Source organism: Antechinus flavipes, chromosome 5 (assembly GCF_016432865.1).
Source record: "Antechinus flavipes isolate AdamAnt ecotype Samford, QLD, Australia chromosome 5, AdamAnt_v2, whole genome shotgun sequence".
In the NCBI taxonomy this organism is placed as follows: Eukaryota; Metazoa; Chordata; class Mammalia; order Dasyuromorphia; family Dasyuridae; genus Antechinus; species Antechinus flavipes.
The window spans coordinates 34,735,327-34,758,731 of NC_067402.1; the positions used below are offsets into that span (position 1 = coordinate 34,735,327).

The 23,405-nt window shown below is 40.9% G+C and overlaps 1 protein-coding gene across 3 annotated transcripts in view; it reads right to left on the reverse strand.

The window, feature by feature from the left end:
- The window catches only part of PLCL2 (phospholipase C like 2), a 216,904-nt gene that overhangs the window by 40,195 nt on the left and 153,304 nt on the right, over positions 1–23,405 (reverse strand). For all 3 annotated transcript variants that reach the window (XM_052001846.1, XM_052001848.1, XM_052001847.1), the window contains one exon: positions 3,883–3,958. In XM_052001846.1, coding sequence (XP_051857806.1) covers positions 3,883–3,958 — 76 coding nt within the window. The remainder of the gene's footprint in view (positions 1–3,882; positions 3,959–23,405) is intronic.

Sequence of the window (23,405 nt, forward strand, 5' to 3'; positions counted from 1 at the left end):
CTTTCCAAATCTACCCTTACTCTCAAACCAGATGTAAAACACAGTGCTGGGCACTATGGGGTTGATAATAGAGATGCAATAAAAGTGGTTTTTCCTCTTTATATTTCTTAATTTCCATCATTACCAAGGAAATTGGATCTCTTTGGGTGACAATTTCAACACAGATCACAACTCCTCTCTCTTCTCAGAGGCAGTTTACTCTCAAGTCCATCATTTCCTTGACATTTATTGATTACCTGATGTTATTTATGCCCATCGAATTTCTGCATACACATTTTTAGAAAGAATCCTAAATTCTATCACGACTCAACCCAACCTTCTTCCTTTCTTCCCTCCGTGTCTCCATCTGGAATCCCCAGTCTCCTGGCTTGTGTTTCTATATCCCCAGGAGCCTGTTGGAGCCAGTTTCAACAGGCTGGCAGGAGACAATTGTTCTATTTATGTGTGGACATTTCCACCTTGAATATTGGCAAATGGTACAAATCAGGGCTTGATTTATTGTTTTATTGATGGCTTTGATTTAAGAAAGCAATGCAGAAAATGTTAGTAAGGCAGACTAAACTTAAAAGTGCATCCTACTTATATTTCCCTCGACACTGAGAGCTAGTTGTTAAACATTTATCAGCACATCCCTGCCCAGGAGCGACCTTATCTAAGCTGAGTGCCACAGATTTAGAGGTAGAAGGAGGTCATGAAATCCAACCCTCTGGTTCTAGAGATGAGAGCCTAAGGTCCCAAAAGCTAAAAGGTCGGGCTTCCAGGTAGGAGGATTTGAACTCAGGACCTTTAACTCCCAAAGGAGTACTCCTTCCAGAATACCCTGCCATCATACTGCCTCTCACTTAACTCACCTCTGAATTTATACCCAGTCACAGCAACGAGTATTTAGAGCTAAGCCATAGGGATACAAAGAAACTTGCTCCCAAGAAGCTTGTCTAATAGCATCAATATTACCATTGCTAAAGACCAATTACTTTGTGGTTACCCTGCTCCAACTACATGTTAGTTTTGGGGTCCTCAAGGACCAACTTGCTCAGCCTTGAGTCTCAACCTCTGGAACCTTTGTGGAAGCCAGAGATGAATCAGATTTTAAAAGTTAAAAAAGAACCGAAAAATAATCCTCTCTCTTCGGGTGCTTTGCATTTCCGTCACTGTAGTTTCCAGATTAAAGCTTTGCTGATAGAATTACAGTTACCTATCAAAATGAGAATCTGGTGCAAATCCCTTCTGAACCAGCTTTTATTTTTTCTGACACAAATTAGCATTTCTTGATATGACTAATGACTATCAGTCCTTGCCTGTAACTATAAGCACAAGAAACAAAAGATCAAGAGACTTTAAAATAAATGCTCAGGAGAACAGAAGGGCTGTGTGGGTGGCTAGGCCCCAGCAGCAACTGTGAAACCCAGAGAGTCTTTCTGATCTCTGTGGTGGTTCCTTAATCCCCCACCCAGCCAGAAAACCCCAAGGATTCTGGCAATACTGTTGTTATCGTCGTCTCCAGGAGGACCAAGACATCAGGGAGTGACACCGTGACATGAAAGTGAATGAGATTTAAGTGAGGGAGGCTGGGCAAGGTCACCTGTCTCACCTCCCCCTCCAGAGCCATCTGAGTCCAGTGGCCAGAGACAGATCAGGATGACTGAAGATACAGTGGGAGATGTGGAACTTTTTAAGTTAAGGTCTTCAAAAGGTCTCAGTTTGACTAAAGTTGCACCCACAAAATGGGTAGCAATCTAACAAATAATTTCCTTTTTAACAAACAAACAGATAAACAAATAGATAAATGAGTGAATGAATGAATAAATAAGAAACTAACTAAATAATAATAAATAAATAAATAAATATATGAATAAATAAATAAATGGATGGATAGATAGATCTGGGAAGAGAAAACCTTCAGGATTTCTGGCCAGAGCAGAAATGATTGCTTTTACATTCAATTCTAGCCAATCAGGACCCAAACAATGACCTATGGGGTTTGGCTTGGGATCTATTGGTGGCCAATCATGGTTTTGGTTCAAGGCATAGTCCTTAAGAAAGAAATCTAGCCAGTAAATCCCAAGATATACTGGGAAGGTTCAGAGAATCAAACTGCTGGTAACCTACAGCCTTGGGTACCAACACCTGCAATAGAAAGGCCTCCCCAAGGACAATGCAGGATCCGTGATAAATGAAGACAAAAGAATATCATGAAATCATGCAGCTATTGAATTACAGGACCAAAATGGACCTCGGGGGCAATCTGGCCCAACCAAGGGACTGACTTGTGGGTATTCCATCTTTGCTTAAAAATCTTCAAGGAGGAGGGATCTTCCTCCTCTACAGGAGCCTCATTCATATTGGAAAATAACCCCCATCTCCTAGGAGGCAGCAAGGAGGCTCAGGAGGTAGGGCAGTGGGCCCTGAGTTCAAACCCAGCCTCAGACACTTAGTAGCCGTTTGACTCTGGGCAAATCACTTCACTGTTTACCTCAGTTTCCTCATCTGTAAAATGAGCTGGAAAAGGAAATGGCAACCACTCCAGTATTTTTGCCAAGAAACCCCCCCCCCCAAAAAAAAGTCACAGAGAGTTGGATGTGATTAAAACTACTCAACCACAACAACAAAAACACAAAGGTTCCTTAAGGGGCAAGTAGGTAGGGCTTGGAATAAAGAGGACTTGAGTTCAAATATGCTTTTACAAGCTGTATGATCCTGTTTGCCTTAGTTTCTTTATCTGCAAAATGGGGACACATTGGAGAAGGAAATGGCAAAACCACGCCAGTACCTTTACCAAGAAAATCCCATGGACAAATCCATGAGGTCACAAAGAGTCAGACGTACTGAATGACCGAATGACAAGGGTCTCTTATAGTTCTAAATCCTCAGTTGATAATAATAATTATTATTGTTTTTATTATTATAGTTAATCCAGCTAGTGATTATAGAGCACCTATGAGGGGCCAGGCACTATACTAAGTGCTTTATAAGATAATATTGAGCTGTGACAAAAGCTTGTTTCATTTATGTTCTTATTTTGAGACTGGATGTTCTGTGGAGAGCCACTCGCAAGGCATTCCCAGGAAGGATTGTTGCAGGAGCTTTAACCTGTCCTGTTTTCCTCATTTGGGCAGGACCTTCTTCCTTCAGCATCCTCCACTCCCTGAAGGCTCCCCACATTTAGACCAGACTCTACACCCAATTGCAGCTCAGAACTCCTGAACTCCAGCAATTCACCATGTTCAGCACACAGAAGGTGATCAAAACATGCTAACTGATTGATCCTTTGATTGAACTGAATCTTAAAAGCTGACACTTGGAGCAAAATTTAAAATGCAAAGAGAATCCTACAATATTCTTTTTGTTTTTCCAGGATTAGATAAACTCCCTTATCTTCCCCTGCCCCTTCCAATTTTTTACAATATGGAAATTGGGTAGAGTGTGTTTGTGGTATGGGAGAGTGAAATCATATTTATTTATCACTATTCAAAATTCTCTACACATCTGTCTTCCAGATCCGCAAAAAAGAACGAGAATGCAAATCATGTCAGCACTTGAAGTGCAGTGTTCAAAACTTCCAAATCTTGGTAAAGGTTACAGTGAGTTCAAAGGCTGCCCAATTCTTAATATACTACCTTGTCTTGGTCATTCACTGCCAAGCTGTGCGAGCCCTGCCCTCCTTAATATGTATGGGGAAATCCTGGATCACGAGTTCAAGATTTGCCAACGTCAACTTGGAGAGGAAAGGATTCTTCTTCTCTTTTACATAATTGCAAAGTTTCCTTTTTTAAATCTGAATTTTCTGTAGGAAATGGCAGTATTCTGTACAATGTACGGGACAGTGGCCACACCCTTATTTTTTATTATTATTTTAAGAAACAGAAGCAAATTGTCACTTACCCGCCTTCTGACACTGTACGATCTTCTCGTAGACAGAATCGGCATTTTCAATTAAAGTCTTGATGGTCTGAATCATCTGTAAGGGGAATATCCAGACAGAATGATTAATGCTAATAACAGGCTACTATAGTATAAGGCCCTGATACATTTTCACTTGCAAAAATATTACACGAGGCTTTTGATCTAAAATGTCAGTCCTAGATTAAGGTTTGTGCTCTCCTTTGAGAGAGCTGATACAGTCAGAGACTGTTAGGTCCCTGCGGAGAGATGCCCACTGTTTTCCTGTGATTACAGGTGCTAATCATGTCCTCTGCTAGAGTTCAGGCGATATGACCTTGAACTTGAACCTTGAGTCAGTGAAGGAGGATTGAGTTTAGTGTCTGAGCTGGCAAAGCTACAGATAAGCTTGCATGGCTGGGAACGGGAGATTAAAAGCATCCTTAAATCATTCATGGTGACAACAGTGTCGGCCTTTAGACCTAACACCTACGCATTTCACACACCTCAGCCAATGGCCTTTATTGAAAACTGAACACGCTCTATTGCTATCTTAAAACAAGGATGAAAGATCCCCTGCTTCCGAGGCTGTTGTCATGAATTGTACAAGCTGCATGATCTGAATGCATACTATCAAGTGTCTCGATCGAATGCAAAATGGTAAAAAAAAAAAAAAAAAAAGTTAAAATTATATTTTTATACATAATTATATATACATATATATAATATAATAATAAAATATGAAAATTATTTTTAAAGAGTCTTGAAATACAAAAATTGATTGTTGTTCCAAAGGGTACTGATGCACTGGCTTGTTTTAACAAGATGGATGAGGAGGAAGGAACCAGACTGAGTCGGTCGGTCCAGGACAATGCAACATGTTATTTTATTATCATAAGAAAAAAAGTCTTCATGAAAACCAGTGTAAAGACTAGCTGAATTCCTGGCTCTGAAATTATAAGCAAAATGCACTTTAACTGGTCTCTTTACTTATTACCTTCCCCATTCTCAATGAAAATACAAACAACCCAAATGATTGGAAACATTTGAATGGGTTCATTTGTTCCTCATGCCTCATGGTGCCACAGAAAAATCCTCATTCTCTTTGTTGTGTTGCTGCTCAGTCATTTTTCAGTAAAGTCTGACTCTTGCAGACACCATTTAGGGATTCCTTGGCAGATCCTGGAGTAGTCTGGCATTTCCTTCTCCAGTTTATTTTACAGATGAGGAAACTGAGGCAAGCAGGGTTAAGTGCCTGGCCAAGGATCATAATTAGTAGTTAAATTCAGATGCTCCCAACTCTACTCACTGCCTCACCTAGCTGTCCCTTTCTGCTTATACTGATCTCTTTAAATCTTCCAGAAGAATATCAACTCATTGAGGATGGGGCTGCTTCCTTTTTGTCCTTGTATGTTCACTTCCTAAACCAATACATAGTAGACATTTAATAGGGATTTGTTGGATCAAATTGGAACCTTTCAAAAAGGACATGAGATCTTCAGCCTAAAATAAAAATTTCTAGCATTTATACAGCATTTTAATATCTGCTGAGCATTTTACAACATATCTTCACAACATGCTGTGAGATGAGTGCATTATTATTCCCATTTTACAGATGAGGAACCTGAGATTGAAAAAAAGTTAAGTGACTTTCCCAGGAGCACATAGCAAATAAGTGTCCAAGGCAGGATTTGAACTCAAGTCATCTTGAATCCAACACTCCATCCAATGTTCCAGCCACCATCATTTGTCAATGAGTCAGTTGTCAACACTGACTAGGAAGGAGCTCGCCATGTTTGGGAGCCCGTGAGAGGAGTTTCAGAGTCAGAATCCCAAGGAAGAGACTTTTAATTTTCTGAATTTCATGTTTTCAAATGGGTATTTTAGATTCTGGTTAATTTTCTGTGAAATTAGAGCATCCTAATCTGCAGCATGGCATATTAGTGAGCAATGATAGGATGGAAACGAGAAGAATAAGAATGAGATCATTTAGAACAAATCTGGCAACTTTCTCATTAAGTCACAATCACACCCCAAATCTACCGCGGGCTTGGAAGGCTCCAACCAGGCCGAGTGGGGCTCGCTGGGATGGACGCCAAGGAACACACTTGTCTCCTGGCAGGGTCATCCCACGCACTCTGGGATTCAGAGCACTCCCAGCATGGCAGAATCACCCCTCAGCTCCTGTAGCCTCAGACTGAAACCCGAGCTCCTTTCAGCCTGGCAACTAAAACCCCACAGAACCAGGTCCCATTAGTCATGTACGGCCCAGCCCAAGTAGCCTAATAACAGTTCTCTGAGCTCAGGGGGGTCACCCTCCCCATCTGTGCGGCTGCAGAGGCTTCCACCGGGCCCTGCTTCTGCACCTTTGCCTCTGGGAACTCCCAGCTCCCTTCAAGCTCAGCCTGGGGACTCCTCATGGTCACGACAACAGTAATAATAGCTCTGAAGAAAGCCTTTCTCAGGACTTGTATTTTCTTCCTTTTAAAACCCTTTTAAATTTACTTTTAAAATTACTTTTAGTGTTTAATTATCTATGGACCTGTTGGCCCATGGACAGCCTTCTGAGTGCAAACACTTTGTAGTTCTTACTCACTAGAGATTTAATTAATATTTATTGAACCGAATTATTAAGCACCTTCTGGGTGTTGGTCACTGAGGAGAAATCTGAGAAAGGTTATGGTGGGCAAGGTGACCACATCCAGGACAGCTGCCAACTGCTGGTCCAAATAAGATACTCTGTAAAGAACTTAGTGCAGTGCCTGGCATGTGGGAATTAACAAATCCTTGTTCTCTTTCCCTTTTCAAAGGGATCTGGAATTTTTTTTTGCACCCTTAGCCCAATCACAACCTCCTTCCCCCTTCCCACTCTCCAGCAGACACGCTCTCTCTGTCCACATCATCCAGAAAGAGCTATCGACTGTTCCTGACCTTCCTTCTGCTGATCTTGGTCTTACTTAGAAAAGCTTTCTGGGATAAGAAGCCAAAATAATAACTAAGACAGGAACCCAAAAAAACATATCACTCAATCTAGGGCATTCACTGAAAAGTGTCTGTGTTTGGCTTCTGCCCCATGGAGCACGCTGCAAGCTGGGAAATGGGCCTTTGTCTTTGGGGACTAAAGACCAGCTTACCGTCCACTCCTTCATCCCCACTGTGCTCCTCCACAGAGGTTAAACACAGCGTTTTATTATTGGTATGATTGTCCAAAGGCGATTTCCTGAAGCACTGCAGATGTGAGCCAGCCCTGAGAACTGGTGTGATCAGTGGCCTCCACAGTCCCTTCCATTGCCTACCTCTCTGATTCTACTCCTGAACTAACCAGGAATCTATTAGCTACCTCTCACTTGCCTCCATTAATTCAATCTAATTCTTTAAAATGCTTGTTAAATAATCTATTATGTGCAACATGATGCTAGACACCAGGTACCAAGACAAAAACACAATAGCCCCTGGCCTTGTGGAGCGAGGGGGCACGGAAAGCCCATTTGCACGTGAGACAAAGTCTGCGTATAGTAAGCATAAGATGATTTCAAAAGAGCTGTTGCTCACAAATACCCCCAGAGAGAAGACCGTGGGACCCGAGTGTGGGTCACACCATAGCATTTTCACTTTTTCATTGTTGTTCACTTGTATTTTGTTTTCTTGCTCATTTTTTTTCCTTTTTGATCTGATTTTTCTTGTGCAGCAAGATAATTGTATAAATATGTATGCATATATTGGAGTTAACATATTTTAACATATTTAACATATATTAAATTGTTAGATATTAGATTGCCATCTAGGAGGGGGAGGGAAAAAATTCAGAACACAAAGTTTTGTGAAATGAATGTGGAGGAATTATCCATGCATGTGTTTTGAAAATAAAAAGCTTTAATTTAAAAAAAGGGTTGTTGCTCAGTAGCATCTGATTCTATGGGACCCCATCTGGGGTTTTCTCGGCAAAGATGCTGGAGTGACTGACCATCTCCTTCTCCAGCTCATTTTACAGAGGAGGAAACTGAAGCAAACTGGGTGAAGTGACTGCCCAGGATTACCCAGCTAGTGTCTGTGGCTGAATTTGAATTCAGGTCCTACTGCCTCCAGGGTGGGTGCTATCCATAGCCCTGATCTAAAAGAGGAAGAGTACTGATTATAGGCAGGACCACAATGGGCCTTGTGCAGAAGGTGGCACCGAGCTGGGCTTTGAAGGAAGGAAGGAATTCTGTGAGGTGAGGAGTCTAAATATCTTGTTTTCTATCAGCCAGTTTTGCTTTTAAAAATCACTTAGGATCTCATTTTTAGGTAAGAAGGGAACCATTAAGTGGTTACTGCCTCAAATTCTTTAGATTTCAGAGCTTGTAGCTCCTTCGGTTTCAATAACATTTGCCCCCTGGCAATGATGGCTTTTTTCGTTTAGTAAAACTAGTCCAAGGAAGCTGGACCAGGCCAAAGAGAATGTCCAGAGAGATAAATAAGCAATTGGAAACAGACCTTCTTGTGTAATCTTGCTGTTTCTTTGTGCGCTCTATTTTCATAGCAAATATGACAACACTTCAAGAGAAGAGTGTTTATAAGCAGAGGGAAGTTTCCAAAACTCAAGAACACATACCCTCTTACAGGATAGGTTCTGGTGCCTCCTTATACAAAAGTTCTGCAAAGACCGTTCCCTGGTGCCATGCCCTGACCCAATCCACCCAAAGATACCATGGTTTGCCTTCATGCCCTGAGCCTAGCATCATCCCAATGGACTATGTGTTAGTGTGGAAACCGGGGACATCTCAACTTCTGGAATTGTGTTTAAAAAACAACAAAAATAAACTAGGTAATTAAAATAAACCAGAAGGTCAATTCATGAACATCATTGGTTGGAATACAGAAATGAGATGCTGGAAGAGTGGGGCAGAGACACAAATACAAAACATCTTATTTCAATTTTATTTGAACTTGCAGAAAAAATCTTACATCAATTAACAGGTTGTGTTGTCAGAAGCAGCTCTGGACTTCGATGCAAGAAGAAGTCAAACTTCCATTTTTATAAATAAGGTAGTCAAGGGAAACAGAATAATTATATTTCTGTAGATTTCCCTTTGACTTTATTTTAGAATGTGAATGCCCAGTGAATGAGGCACTGGCCTGGGTGTGAGGGAATTTCTGGGTTCTCTCCTTACCTCCCCCCAGTTAGCTCCTCAATGATCAGAGCTTTCCAACATGGCTCCTTGAGTTTCCCTTTTGTCAGTTATACCTAGCACAATTTCTGCTACAGAGAAGGAATTTAATTGATGAAGCCCAGCTTCGTTCTCTTTCCAGATCAGGAAACAGAGGCCCAATGAGGAAATGTGTTGATCAATATGGAGTGGTGGAGTTGGGATTTGGATCCAGGGACCCCCCCCCCCACTTGATCACATGTTATTTAGTTTTATTTTTGACAAGTGGAGCTCTAAGGAAAACAAAGTTTTACAAGTATGAAAAGATAGCTTTAACAAGACGTTTGCTTATAATACTGTGAATTAACTTGGCTATTCTTTAATGTTTCAAAAATTTGAGATTTTAAGTCCATGGAAATTCCCTTTGCCATTGCTGGTCACAGCTCATCTTTAACTTTCTATTACTTATCAGATAAATCCTAGAGGGTTTCTGATGTTTATTTGTTAAGTAACTTGTTGAATTAATAAGCTTCAGAGGCAGGATTTGAATCCTTGTTTCATCACTCTAACTTTAATACTTTATCCCCTTCTAATGATGGTTTATTCAAGCTCAAAAACCCTGGATGTTTTATTCAGCAAGCTCAAAACCCTATATGTAGGTTAACTCTCTGCTAGTCTTTGGATCTGAAAGACAATTTCATTCTTCCTTTCCCATATAGATATTTGTTTGTTTTAATATAAAATCTGATGAAATTTGAGAAAACAGACCAAGTCATTCCTCATCTCCCTTTTACAGTCAAGCATCTGGCATTGGATGGGCTGCTCTTTGTTTGGAAGAACGAGCAGGATATGTATTTACTTTATGGGTCACTGTTCTGAGTCAAGTTTCAACAACCAGAAGACCAGGAAAATGTGGGAGATTATTTTAGGTAGGCAAACTGCATATGTAGCCAAATCAGCAGCAACAGTTGCTAGAAGTTGGTCATATTCACACAGTGGCAAACATCAGGATGTTTGGAAATTATTTACATTTTTTCCATTTTCATCAGAATGTTTGAGGTCATGAACACAAAGATGAGAAGCAATTCCACAAAGTTCTTAGTATTTTTAAATTGAAAATGCCTTACCACACTTCTCTAAACAAGAAATAAACATTTCTTAAAACATTTGTTCTGAACCCTCATTTCCAGATGTAAAATTTTTGATTTGTCTCTTTCAGTCCTTTATTCTTTTCTATATCCTGTTAATTATCTTGATAAATTTGGAGTCAAGGGACTGAGTTCAAATCTCCTATCCTAAACCTTATTAGCTTTGTAAACCTGAGCAAATCACTTAAACTCCAAGTGACTCAATAGCTCCTTACAATTTCAGTGATGGTCCACTGCCATTTGCCTTGTTTTGATGGGTTGAGGTCCTCAAACTGTTAAAATAATTTTTTATGTCTTCCAAGGGGGCATTGGAACTTCCTAGTGTATAGCCAGTTGGCTTAGTGTGCAAGACAAAAAGAAATTTAAAAATTAGAAGACTCTTCTTGTAATGGGCTGAGGCTTGAGTTGATGCACTGAGGTCCCAAGCACATGAGGCTAAATAGTAATTGGACCATACTCTATTAATATATAAGCTTGGAGAAAGAATGGCCCCCACCCACTTTTTGTGTAAGTCCTGATGTGTTGTATAGGAAATGACGATTTTGGTGGGTGGAGGCAGGGGAGTGGAAAAGGAAGGGGAGGAGAGACTGTTTGCTTTTGCCATTGCAGCGAGCTTTCTGTGGAGATGGCTCAGTGGGTAGAGCACCAGTCCTGAAGTCAGGAGGACCTGAGTTCAAATCCAGCCTCAGACACTTAACAATTCCTGGTTGTGTGACCATGGGCAAGTCACTTAACCCCAACTGCCTCAGCAAAAAGCAAAAAGAAGAAGAGAAACAAACAAACAGAAAGGTCGCTGCAATGGCAAAAGCAAACAGTCTCTCCTCCCCTTCCTTTTCCACTCCCCTGCCTCCACCCACCAAAATCGTCATTTCCTATACAACACATCAGGACTTGCACAAAGAGTGGGTGGGGGCCATTCTTTCTCCAAGCTTATATATGTGCTTAGGACCTCAGTGCATCAACTCAAGCCTCAGCCTGTTACATCTTCTAGTCCATATCTTTGAACCACTTATCCAATTTCAGAACATTTTACATATATATATAATAGATATTTACATTTATACATTATTATTATGTATATTATATGCATACATAATGTACATTTTATATACATTTATAAACCAATATTTTAAAATGAAGAACAATTCTGGGATCAGACAATTTCCATGTCAGTGGGTGGATTTCACAGCCTCAGTTGAGAATCAGGGAGGATCCCAGAAAAGTCTGCTTAAGCCAAGACTAATTTTGCAGGATTTTTAGCAGAGAAATTTAAATTCCCACATAAAAGAAGTATTATATCATTAGAAGAAAAGAACAAAAAAGTTTCAGTATGGTCCAAAGGTTCACTTTGTTCAGTGATGGCGAGATAGGCTACCCACGCCACTCAATTTTCTGGGGAGATTGTGGGCCCTCCTTTCTACACTGTGCAATGTATACATCTATACAGAAAATCAATTTCCAAATGCCAGTCCTGGGACACAAAGTCCTTTAGGAATATCCAAACACTGAAGCTTTCATCGGAGTGATTCTTAAATAAAAGGATTCCTTTCTGGGCTGTTCACAATGCCTCTATTTCTGGGGTGAAGAGTCTCTTATACAGTAACTGACGGACAGTGTGTCTCTTAAGTGGAGGTCTGGGAGACTTCAGGGAGATACCAAAGCCCTAGAAGCAGATCTCTGAGAACAGTAAAGTCTCTTAAAACAGTGAAAAGGGAAAAAAGTTAACAAATGCTATTTTAATGTGTGGAGGCAGGATTCCCCAAAGGTGTGGGCAACTTTAGCTGTATGTTACTATAAGAAGATCCATCAGATTAGGGATGATTGCTAGTCATCCTGCAATCCAAGGGGTACAGAAGGGAGTGGAAGTCAAAGAATTGGAGAGTCCCACATTACAAATTTCAATTTGGTCAAGTTTTTCCCTAAGCTTTCAATGTCCCATCAATGCTTACATTCATGGCCTTTTCCTCTATCCCTCCTTAACCTTCACAGCACTTACACAATTGTCATTTCCAGAGAAATATTGTCCTAGTTTCTTCATGAAATTTTAATCTTGCCTTCATAGTTTTACTATGCAAATAATGAAAAAATGGGCAAATAATTTATATGGGGAAAGCATTATTTGTCTCTTCTAGAAAATGAGGGATACTGGACTGCTTGACCTTCAAGGTCAATTCTCCAATTTGTTAGGAAAAAATATGACTAATGTTTACAAATTAAATTAATGAATTTGTATTGATATTTTCTGAATTTTTATTGCAGAGTCTAGAGCCAAATTTTAGAGACCTTGAATGCCAAACTAAGGAGTAGTGGGGAGTTACTGGTCTTTTTTGAGCAGGGGAAGAATACAAATTAGAGTGATATTTTAATAAAATTAATCTGATAACATTTAACATGAGGAATTGGGGAGAGATTCAACAAAAGATGATTAGTCAAGAATCTATTGGATTAAAGAATGAGTGGGTAGAAAAATGTTGATTCCACTCACAGCAACAGGAAAGTGAGGAAAACAATCCAGGTTATGGGGAAGAAAGAGATGGAAAATAGGAGTGAGACAAGTTGTTTGAGAATGTTCAGTTGGAGGGGACAGGAGGCCATCCAAGTGGAAATTCACAACAAGTCATTAGAGATTTGGAACCAGAGCTCCTGAGAGAGATTTGAGTCATCCATACAGATTTCCTAATTAAAGCCATGAAAAGAAAGGCTTCTGAGGAAGAGAAAATAGCACCGTAAACACAGAAGATGTAAGAAACAGATCTTGCATAAAACTCACATGCTAAGAAGAAGGCAGAAAATTGATGAGGGAGCAATTGGAGATTGGGGAATTTTGATATAAGCCACAGGAAGGGATTTTGAATAGGGAGTGTTCCAGTAACAAAAGCTATCAGGGAGAAGTAAGACAAAGAAAAGACTCTGAGAGCTTATAGACCCTGGATCTATCATCAACTTACTATATGGCCTTGGGCAAGTCACTAGCTTTTATTTTCCTCATTTCAAGTATGAGGGTATTGGACTTTGACTATGATTGTCAGAGACCCTATTTACTTCCTGCTGTTTACCACTTGTGTGACTCCATTCGTCTGTAAAGCCAAGAAACTGAACTACATCAAGGAGTCTTTTGGGGATCATGGGGGCCCTCATCATACTTTGATAATCTAGCAAAGCCTATGGATCACTCGGAATCATGATGTTAAATGCATAAAACAAAAGACAAAGGATTACAAAAGAAGCCAGTTATATTGAAGTAAAGTTATTAAGTTATTATTAAAAACAAGAACATGCGTCCCAGATTAATTTAGTAATTTAGACCCTTGCTTTAAATGAACTCTCATTTTAACTCTAAATCTATAATTCTCATTGACTTCTAAGATCCCTTCTGGTTCTGATAGTATGAAAATAGACAGTTATTGGTGAACCTATACAGGGCAAATTTCAAGAAAAGCAGATTGTAAGATGACAGAAAGGCACTGTGATATCATAGTGAATTAAGAGCCAGTCTTCATACCAAAATAACTTTGTCATATCTTGACCTTGGCCAAGCCAATCAATTTTATCAATGTATTGATCAACAAATGCTTATCAAACATTTACTCTGTAAAAATCCCTAGAGATATAGACTTCCCCCAATCTCTGCTATTACAGAGTTAATATTCTACTAGGGAGAAATGTCTGTCTGTCTGTCTATCTATCTATCTATCTATCTATCTATCTATCTATCTATCTATCTATGTGTCTGTCCATCTGTCTTGGATCTGGGTAGGAAAGGGTATTTTTTGTGATGTTATTGATTCCATTGTGTCAGCCTTTCCATGACCCCATTTGGGGAACACTAGAGTGACTGCCATTTCATTCTCCAGTATTTTGAGATGAATAGAGGTTAAGTGAGTTGGCCAGCTAAAAAGTATCTAAGGCCAAATTTGAACTCGGGTATTCCTGACTCCAGGCCCATTACTTTATCCATTGAGCAACCTGGCTGTGAAAAAAGAGAATTGTTTGTTCTGCATTTCCTGACTTGCAAGTGAATTGGAGTTAAGGGACTGCCTAACTGAGTCTGAGCCAGCAAAGTAGCTAACAAAGGTTAGATCCAGTCACTGAATCTCTCAGTGCACCCCCACCTCCCATCAAAAACTTTCTAATGGCTGTAAATTACAGAGCAGGTATTTTTTTGGCACAGGTACAAAAGTAGAAGGAGTTTCTTTGCAATGAAATCAAAGGTCTAGAATTTTTTTTAAGGAAAAGTAAGGCTTAAAATCTTTCATAGAGGGGCAGTTAAATGGCACAGAGGATAGAACACTGGTCCTGAAGTCAGGAAGACCTGAGTTCAAATCCAACCTCAGATACTTATTTCTTCCTAGCTGTGTAACCTTGGGCAAATCACTTAACCCCAAATGCCTCAGGGGGAAAAATCTTTCATAGATATTTTGTAAAAAATTTATTACAATGAATTATAGTATGATTATACATAAAATTATATATAATGACTTTAATGTATTATCATATAATTATATAAACTGTTAAATAATATTATATAAAATTATAGAACAACTTTATTCCTAAATACAAGGAATTACTGAAGTAGCTATCTCATCCTCTAATTTCAATTACATTTTTTGATGAGGACTTTGCTTTTGTATAAAACTGCCTCAACTCTGTACTTGGACAAAATCTTTTGATAATTATTTCTTGTCAGAGAAGGAGATAATAATATTGTTAACATTTATGTGGCACTTACTATGTGCTAGACTTTACAATTTATTATTTCACTTGATCCTCACAATGACACTGAGAGATGAGGGCTATTATTATTCCTACACTTGATCCTCACAATGACAGTGCCATTATTACTCCCATTTTACAGATGAAAAAACTGAGGCAAACCTTACATAGCTAGAAAGTGTGTGAAATTACATTTGAACTCTGATTTCCCCCCAGATTTGGGGCTGTACACTACGGTACCGCCTAGCTATCTTGTGGACTCAAAGATACAGAATGCTTTGTCTATCTAGAATACATCATTAAGTATTTTATTATATTGAGTATTTTAAATGGCCTAAGTATCCATTTATAGGGAACCCCCAAATCTCTAATTTTCCAGCAGGCTTAAGACTTTTCAATACATGGATTGGATGTTACCAAAGCAATGTTACTAGAGCAGGATGTGACCAATAAAGAATCTGATTTCATTTTATCTGTATCATTCTGGGCAGTTTTTTAGATTATTAATACACACACATGTGCACACGTGCAGCCTTCAAGCCCAAATAAGCTGGATTCCAGTCCCACATCCTGGCGATGGGACTCTGGGCCCTTAACCTCCTAAGCCTCTAAGGCAATTCTTTGATACTATAAATCGCTAAGAACCAGTTGGAGTTTGCTTACCTGGGAGATCCTTGTCCTTATACCCACAAAATCGAGTCCTTATCCATCTGTCTATCTGTCCATCCACTCATCACCTGTCTGTACATATGCAACATATACCTATATTTCTATATATATTTTCCACTAGAAGAAGACCTACCAAATGTCATATATCTGTTGCTATTAGTCCACACACATTGAATCAGAAAGATAAAGTAGCACAATGGAATGAGTCAAAGAACCAGGGTTCACTTGACTCTTGTTTGTGGGACCCTGACAAAAGTCCCTTAACTCCCCTGATTTCCTAATATAGTAGGAAACACACGTGTATGTGTATGTATATGTATATGATATCCATGTGATTATATATGTAATATATAATCACATGGATATCATATACATTTATAGGTATATATGTATGTGAGTCTGTATATATAAATATCTTTATCTTAGAAAAGGCTACATACACTTCAGGGATAAATACCAATCCATGTGCTTTTATTTCAGAAACACTTTGGCAACACCATGTAGTATTGCCAGATTTATTATCTAGGAGAAGATCTGGGCTGCTTTTACCCAGCACCCAAACCACCATTAAATCCAATTAATTCTAGGGGGAGAATCCATGAAAATGTGGCTAGCACCCACGCTGTCAGAGCAGCCAATTCCCTGACTTAATTTTTCACTTTCAATGGGTTGTTTTGGCATCCTCGAGACAGCCTGTTTATGCTTTTAGGAATTTCCCAGAAGCACTTCCCAGGGTTAGCCACTAGAAGTCCTTAGTAATACACAGGAGTTGAGAGGGGAGAGAGAGGAGGGAGGTGAAAAGAGATGAAGGGGTGAGAATGAAAACAAAAGAAAAACAACATTCTGGAGGGTGGGAAAGCAACCAAGGAACACAGTGCATGAGAAAATAAGACAAGCAAAATCACATGGGGTGAAAGATAAGTGAAATTCAATCAGTGACAGATCAGGGAGAATTAATCCTAAAAGGAACAGGCTTTCCAGCTGGACCAACAAGAAAAATCTCCTATCAGGCAGTAGAGCTAAGGAAGCATAGCAGAGAATACTAAATAAACTAGGGAAGATAATACTTTTTTAAAATTTTAATATTTTTATTTTTCCCCAGAATTACATGTTAAAGCAATTTTCAAACTATTTTTTTAAGCTTTCAGTTACAAATTCTATCCCTCCCTGCAGAAAGCAATCACATAGAGGTTATACATGCACAGTCATGTAAAACATTTCTATAAGATAATAGACTTTTAAAAAATGTAACCTACACAGAGAAGTGGATTACAGCTTCCTCCTCTATGAACTGAAGGAGACAGACTGTGTCACCTCTAAGGTCCCTTTCAGTTATAATTCTAGGATTATCCTGATTTGGAATGGACTGAGCATCTCTGAATGTCTACACCGGAAGAAACTTTGCTTCTGTGCACTTAATGGTGGAGGGAACTGAAGAGGCTCTGCTCTCCAGAGTATTCTGGATGAAAGCACACAACTAAATAAACCAGAAATACTGATGGCTCTTTAACATGGCTTAACATGACAGGATTAAGAATAATTGTAAATTTGAAATGTCTATTCCTATTGCAAAAATCTAATAAAACAAACTTGAAAGGTGTAGAATTAAAAAAAAAATTTTCCTCCAGCCCTTCATGGCAGCTTTGATGAAGAGCAGATTTTGGACTATTCAGGAAATGAACAGAATTTCAAACAGTTTAAAAATGGTAACTGTTTAATGCTTTGATCTTGCAGGGTTTGTGGTTGGGTGCATGGCCCTGCTCATGCAGAAAAGGCAAAGTGCTATAAAGTCAGGCAGCAAACTGAACCCCAACGAAGCCAGAGCGGGCAACTGCTCGGGCCATGAGAGCGAGGTTCAGATCCTGGTTTGACCATTCAGGCAGTCTGCTTAACTCGCCTGGGCTCTGGCTTTTTAATTTGTAGAAAGAAAGAGATAGACTAGGGATCTTTGAAGCAAAGTAACATCCTGCTTCCTTTCATCCAGATAAACCATGGAAATGACCAGGGGCATGGTGGGTAGGGGACATTAATTCTTTTTTCTTCCTGATCTCTCCCCAATGGCCTTTTGTAAAACTCTCCCATGCATCCTGGTCAGTGATGGTCAGTGCATCCTGGTTGGTGTCCAGTTTTCAAAGTCAGGTGACCTGAAGGTCATGTACAGAAACCTGACTGCTTCATGAAACTTCGTCCAAGTCTCTTCTCTCACCTGGCACTTTTAAACACTCTCTCTACCATTGATTGGAAAGTAAAATACATATTTATTAAACATCTTTATGAGCTCCTGGGCTTTAAACAACTCAAAGGGTAGTTGGGAAAAAGTTGTAAACTCCAGGAGGTGATTTACATATGAATAGTGTAATTCTTAGTTAATTATTAATTACCTGTAAATAAAATTATTAGTTAATTAATATTTATAAGTTCAAATCCAACCTCAAACACTTACTACCTGTGTGATCTTGGGCAAGTCACTTAACGTTTGCCTCAGTTTCCTCAATTATAAAATGGGGTGAAAAACAACCTACCTACCTACCTTGCAGGGTTGGCGTGAGGATCAAATGATATATTTGTAAACTTCTGAGCAGGAGATTATTTTCTTCTCGTTATAGGGCAGTGGGGAACACTGCTGATCCCATATTCGCCAAAGAGGTTAGGAGAGAGAAGAGATGGTTTCAAATAACTTGGAAGGGAGAAGTTTTCCTAGCTTTCATTTCACTCCCCACCGTACAGTGAAGCCATCAATCTTTCCTCCATATTTAATCTTTCTCTATCCCATAGCTATTTCCCCATGCGCCAGGACAGTCCTTCGGGCTTATTCCACAATTCAGACACCTCATCTTTCTTCTCGGGCCCGGGGGCAGCTCGGTGGATGCGCTTCGTGCAGAACCCTCGTGTCCAGCACCAAAGGCTCCTTACCCACGTCACCGGTCTGAATGATCACAGGGCTCCACTGTGGAAATTCTGTGTCTGCCAGGGGTCACCTTGGACTGCCCGACTGGAAGGTGCTGATCTCACATTACTGCCATACCAATTAATGATCAACCCAGATAATTGCTTGGCTAATTAGTTAATTGAATTAATAGGTGTTTATTAAATGCCTATTATGTGCCGAGCTCTATGTTACTCACCAGGGATATAAATACAAAAATGAATCCGTCCTTGACGTCAAGAAACTTAAATATTAAATGGAGAGTGGTTTATAATATATTTAAAACTAAGTAAATAATATATTAAAAATAATAATAAATGGTAGAAAGGATGATGAGAAGCATTAATAAGTGGAGGAATCAGGAAAAAACTCTTGAAAGAGCTGATAAGATGAGTTTGTATTATGCTTTTAGGGGACAGAGACTGATCTCAAAATTAGAACTATCTAGGGTGGGTTAAGTCTCTCTGGATGCATCTTGGCTGGGGGGCCCAGCCTTATCACTTAATCTCTCAAAGAAGCAGTCAAGCTCTCCAATACTCCATATTTTTTGTCATTATTATTTAATATTTGTAAGTTCAAATATGGCTTCAGATACTTAGTAATTGCTAGCTTGGAATAGTCACTTAACCCTGCTTACCTCAGTTTTCTTATCTGCAAAATGGGGCTAATATCTATTTTAAAGGGTTGTCATGAGGGTCAAGTGAGATAATATTCATAAAGCTTTGAACACAGTGCTAATATTCTAAGTTGCAAAAATGGTGCTGACCTTCGTTGATAAAGGAAGCTTTCTTACTGGTAGTCCCTTATACCAACAAAATCACAAGTCTACTTCCTTACTCCTGGTTCATATTATATGTTCTTCCTCCTTCCCTGCCTCCCTCTTTCCCTTCCTCCCTCCCTCCCTCCTTCCCTCTTTCCCTGGAACCTTCCTTCCTTTTCTTCCCTCCTTTCCCTCTTTCTCCCCATCCCCCTCATACTGTACATTTTTGGCAATGGGGTTAAAAAGGCCTGGCCACTTGCCGCCCCCAGGACAATGTTGGAAGTGGCTCACACAAAGCCCCCTAGATGAGTGGCTCCTCCATCAGCCTGATTTCTTTTTGTACAAGAATAAGAGCTCTTGGTCCGCCCACCCCAGTTACTCTGGCCCGAAAGCCGCTGCCTGAGAGCTAACCGTGACCTGGCTACTCCGGGAAGCTTTCGCATCCGCAAGGGTCCATCAGGACCCAGACCCTCTAGAATCACTATTCCTAAATTGATTTAAGGATTCAGAGGCTAAATGTAAATGAACACGCTCCAACTTTTATTACCACCTAGTTAGAAGGCGTCTTCCCTCTGAGGAGTTCAAAGTGATTTACAAACTCCTAATTAACAGAGAGCAGTTTAATCATGCTCTGACTGCATGACAACCTTACTTCAGGGTACGACACCTCCCTCTAAGGGGGGCGTTAAGAAGAGACTGGAATAGACCTTTAGCAACTCTTGGTGGCAGTTCACTGTGAGGGAGCTCTGTGGGGAGGAAAGGGCCCGGGCGCCCAGGAGACCCACGTTTAACCAAAGGAGCTGTCCCTGCTTATTGGGAACATCTCCCGGCTGCTTCTGTGCAGGGACCGTCTGGGGTGTTCATCGCACGGTCCATATTTTGTAATCTTCCCCCAGAGGGACCACAAGGTCAACGAGGTGCCGTGAAATCCTGACTTCCCCTTTTTGACTTCCCCGAGGACAAACTAATCATTTGCCTTCATGAACTGGGGGTGGTAGGTTCCCCCTAGAGCCAAGGGCAGCATGGGAAACCAGGCTGGCTGATCAGAGTTCACCTCTAGTTTGCGCCACTGCTGTGATGCACATTAATGAGATGGGAGCTATTGCACAGTCTTCCTGGTACCCAAAGCTGGAGACCCCTGGGTGCAAAGGAGTGATTATAATCCAAGTCCCCGGCCTCACCCTTGTGGTGCATCTCCACCCACAAGCCCTTAGTTACAATTCGCACTAGGATTATTCACACACAGCCTCCACGAGGACCTGAGCACACTTGTTGGGTCTCCTCAAGTGAACCTTGAGGGGAGGGTTTTAAACTGCGTCAAGGAGCCAGCTCATAGCCACCCTGAGCCCACTCCAAGGTCACAGGATAGTCTGAGAGCCACAGAAGAGCCCGGAAGGGACTTCAGAGAACATCTAGTTAATTCATGAACTCATCCTTGACAAACATAGCTATTATTTATATTACAGTGGTTAAGGTTTGCAAAAACACTACATACAAACATATTCATCATATAAGTGTAAAATCTCATTGCATCCTCACAACTCTATGAGGTACACGCTGATATTGCCCCCAATTTACAACTGAGGAAATGGAGGCTGTGAGAGGCTGTGACTAGGCCAGGGTCACACAGCTATCTAAGGGAAGATTCCCACTTGGGTCTTCCTGACCTTGAATCTGGTGCTCCAGCCGCTTTATTGCCTAGTTTCCCTGCCAAGAAGTCATTGAATATCTGACTGAATATTTCTAATGGTAGAGAACTCACTCTTCCCCAAAGTAGCCCATCCCATTTTTGGACAGCTCTAATCTTAGGAAGTGTTTTATTATGCCGGCAGTGACCTGTCTCTATGCAATTTCTATCCGCTGGTCTCAAAGGATCATGGACTGCTGCATCTTAAAGGGGCCACAACTTGAGGTCTTCCAGCAAAGGCTGGATAGCCATTTGTTGGCTAGATTATGGAAATGGGTGGATGCCTGTCGAGCTTAGCTTGAATGAGTTGACCCTTTCCCCTACTGAAAATGCTGTGATTCTGTAACTTCAGACACCATCTTAGGTAAATCCCTCATCTTTCAGATAAGGTAACGGAATCCCCAAGTTCCATGATCTAGGACCAAGCAAAACAAGGCTAATCCTTTCTCCACATTTAACTTTCCCAATACTGGCAGACAGCTCCATTCCCCCCCTCTCCCCTCTTCCCTTCTCCATACCAGAATCCTAGGCTCCTTTATAGGTTTCTAATTGCAGCAAACCTTTCATTTACTTCACATGCTGATCCCCTTCCTTTGGGCTCACCCTAGATTGTTCGGGTTCCTTTTAAAACTGGGGCACCCTGAAAAGTTTAGGATGTTCCAGCTGTAATTTGACCGGAGCAAAAGACAAAAATGGAAACAGTGGAAAACGGAGACCAAAGTCAGCATATTGGAGGGTGCGATGGTCAAAGACTGGCTGTGGACTGGGGAGGGTTCAAGAAGAGGCCCACAGCCCTCTGCTCCCTCAGAAGCTGATGAGGGCAAGTAGGGAGGCTCTGCTGGGCTAATGGCTCCTGGTCCCCCAAAGTCTCTAGTTCTCCTTCTACACTGTGACTTTTATAATCTGCCCCCTGCTCCACTCCTAGGGATGCAGAGAGATCTTGGAAAGCATCTGGTCCTCAATCCTGAGAAGTGACCAGTGTTCCCAGCAGACAGTGGGAGGCCTTCCTCTGAGAAGTCGGCTTCTCGGCAGCCCTCCCAGCTCCCTAGTTATCACTGCCCCAAATCATCACCAGCCTGCTCTCTAAGCCTGGGAAGGTGACTGAGGGGGAGACCCCTACTCTGCCAATGAACCCCAGAAACGCTGGGACTGAATAAAAGGAGCACTAATTGCAGCCACTTAGGTGAATCGCTAACCAATTAGCCCTAATTACCAGGCAGCACAATAATAATTATACATATTTATGTATGAAGTTCTCCTCATTACAGATTTTACTCAATTACTCTGACACGACTCCACTCACGTAGGCTCGGCCTTCATGGCCTGATGCAAGGGAAGCAACAGTTACCCCGACCTGTGTTATTAGGGCAGAAACAGACAAGAGGGAATCACAGCAGGAGAGGACGCCATGTCCCCCTAAAACATTGGGATGCATCCCACTGAGAAGCAGGGAACGAGAACATGGCCACAGCAATTCTTAGTGAGCTTCACTCATCGGGGAGGTCCGGCTTCAGAGCCTTCCTCAGGCACTTGCTGTGAGAGCAGCTGCAAGCCACTGGAGATTCCCTAAGGCAGGTATACTAAGTCACATACAGTCAGAGAACCAGAGACAGTGAGAGAGATGAAAGACACAGAGAGAGGAAGGAGGGAGGGAGAGAGAAAAAGAGAGGTGGGAGGGAGGGAAGGAAGGAGGGAAGGAGAGAGGGAGGAGAAAGAAACAGAAAGAGAGAGAGAGGGAAAATCAATCATTGTTCCAGCAAGTCCATCAGAGAAGGCTGGCTATCCACAATGGTATAAATCTGACTTGTGGGAAGCATCTGTGTATTTTCAGAGTCCAAGGCTCTGATCTCAGACACTCAGCTTGGGCAGTCTCATCTGATGCCCTATCTCGTTACAAGTGACATTCTAATTATAATTATCTAACCGAGTCTCTGATTCTATCCACAGAGAGAACATTCTCATTCCTGGCAGGTCTTAGATGAGGTGACATCCTTAATCAGCATTTACCATTCATTAAGTGCCTACTGTGTGCCGGCACTGTGAATAAGTGATTATTCACAACAATAAGGGCGATGTCGCTAAGTCTCGCTCCAGCACAACCCAGTTTACTGTTAATCACAAACCAGCTTTACTCAGGTCGACAAGCATTCAGCAGGCACTCACCCCGGGCCAGGGGCTGAGGATACAAAAACTTTTTTTAAATGAAGCAGTACCTGACCTCAAGGAGAGTGGGATTACAAAGAAAACTGGAAGAACCAATAATCGTTGAGCTGAAAACACTTCTATTTACTGGAAGATAAAAACAAATGAAAGGGCTTCGTGGCTCTATACCAGTTAGCTTATACTAACTATGGTAGGAGAACATTTTAAACTACTTACCATGTTCTTTTAAAACTAATTGGTAATTAAGCTTGTAGAGTCAAACTTAACTCTTAACACATCATATTGTCCACCCACTGAGTTTACTGCTAGAGTAATTTTCTCACGGTTCAGAATT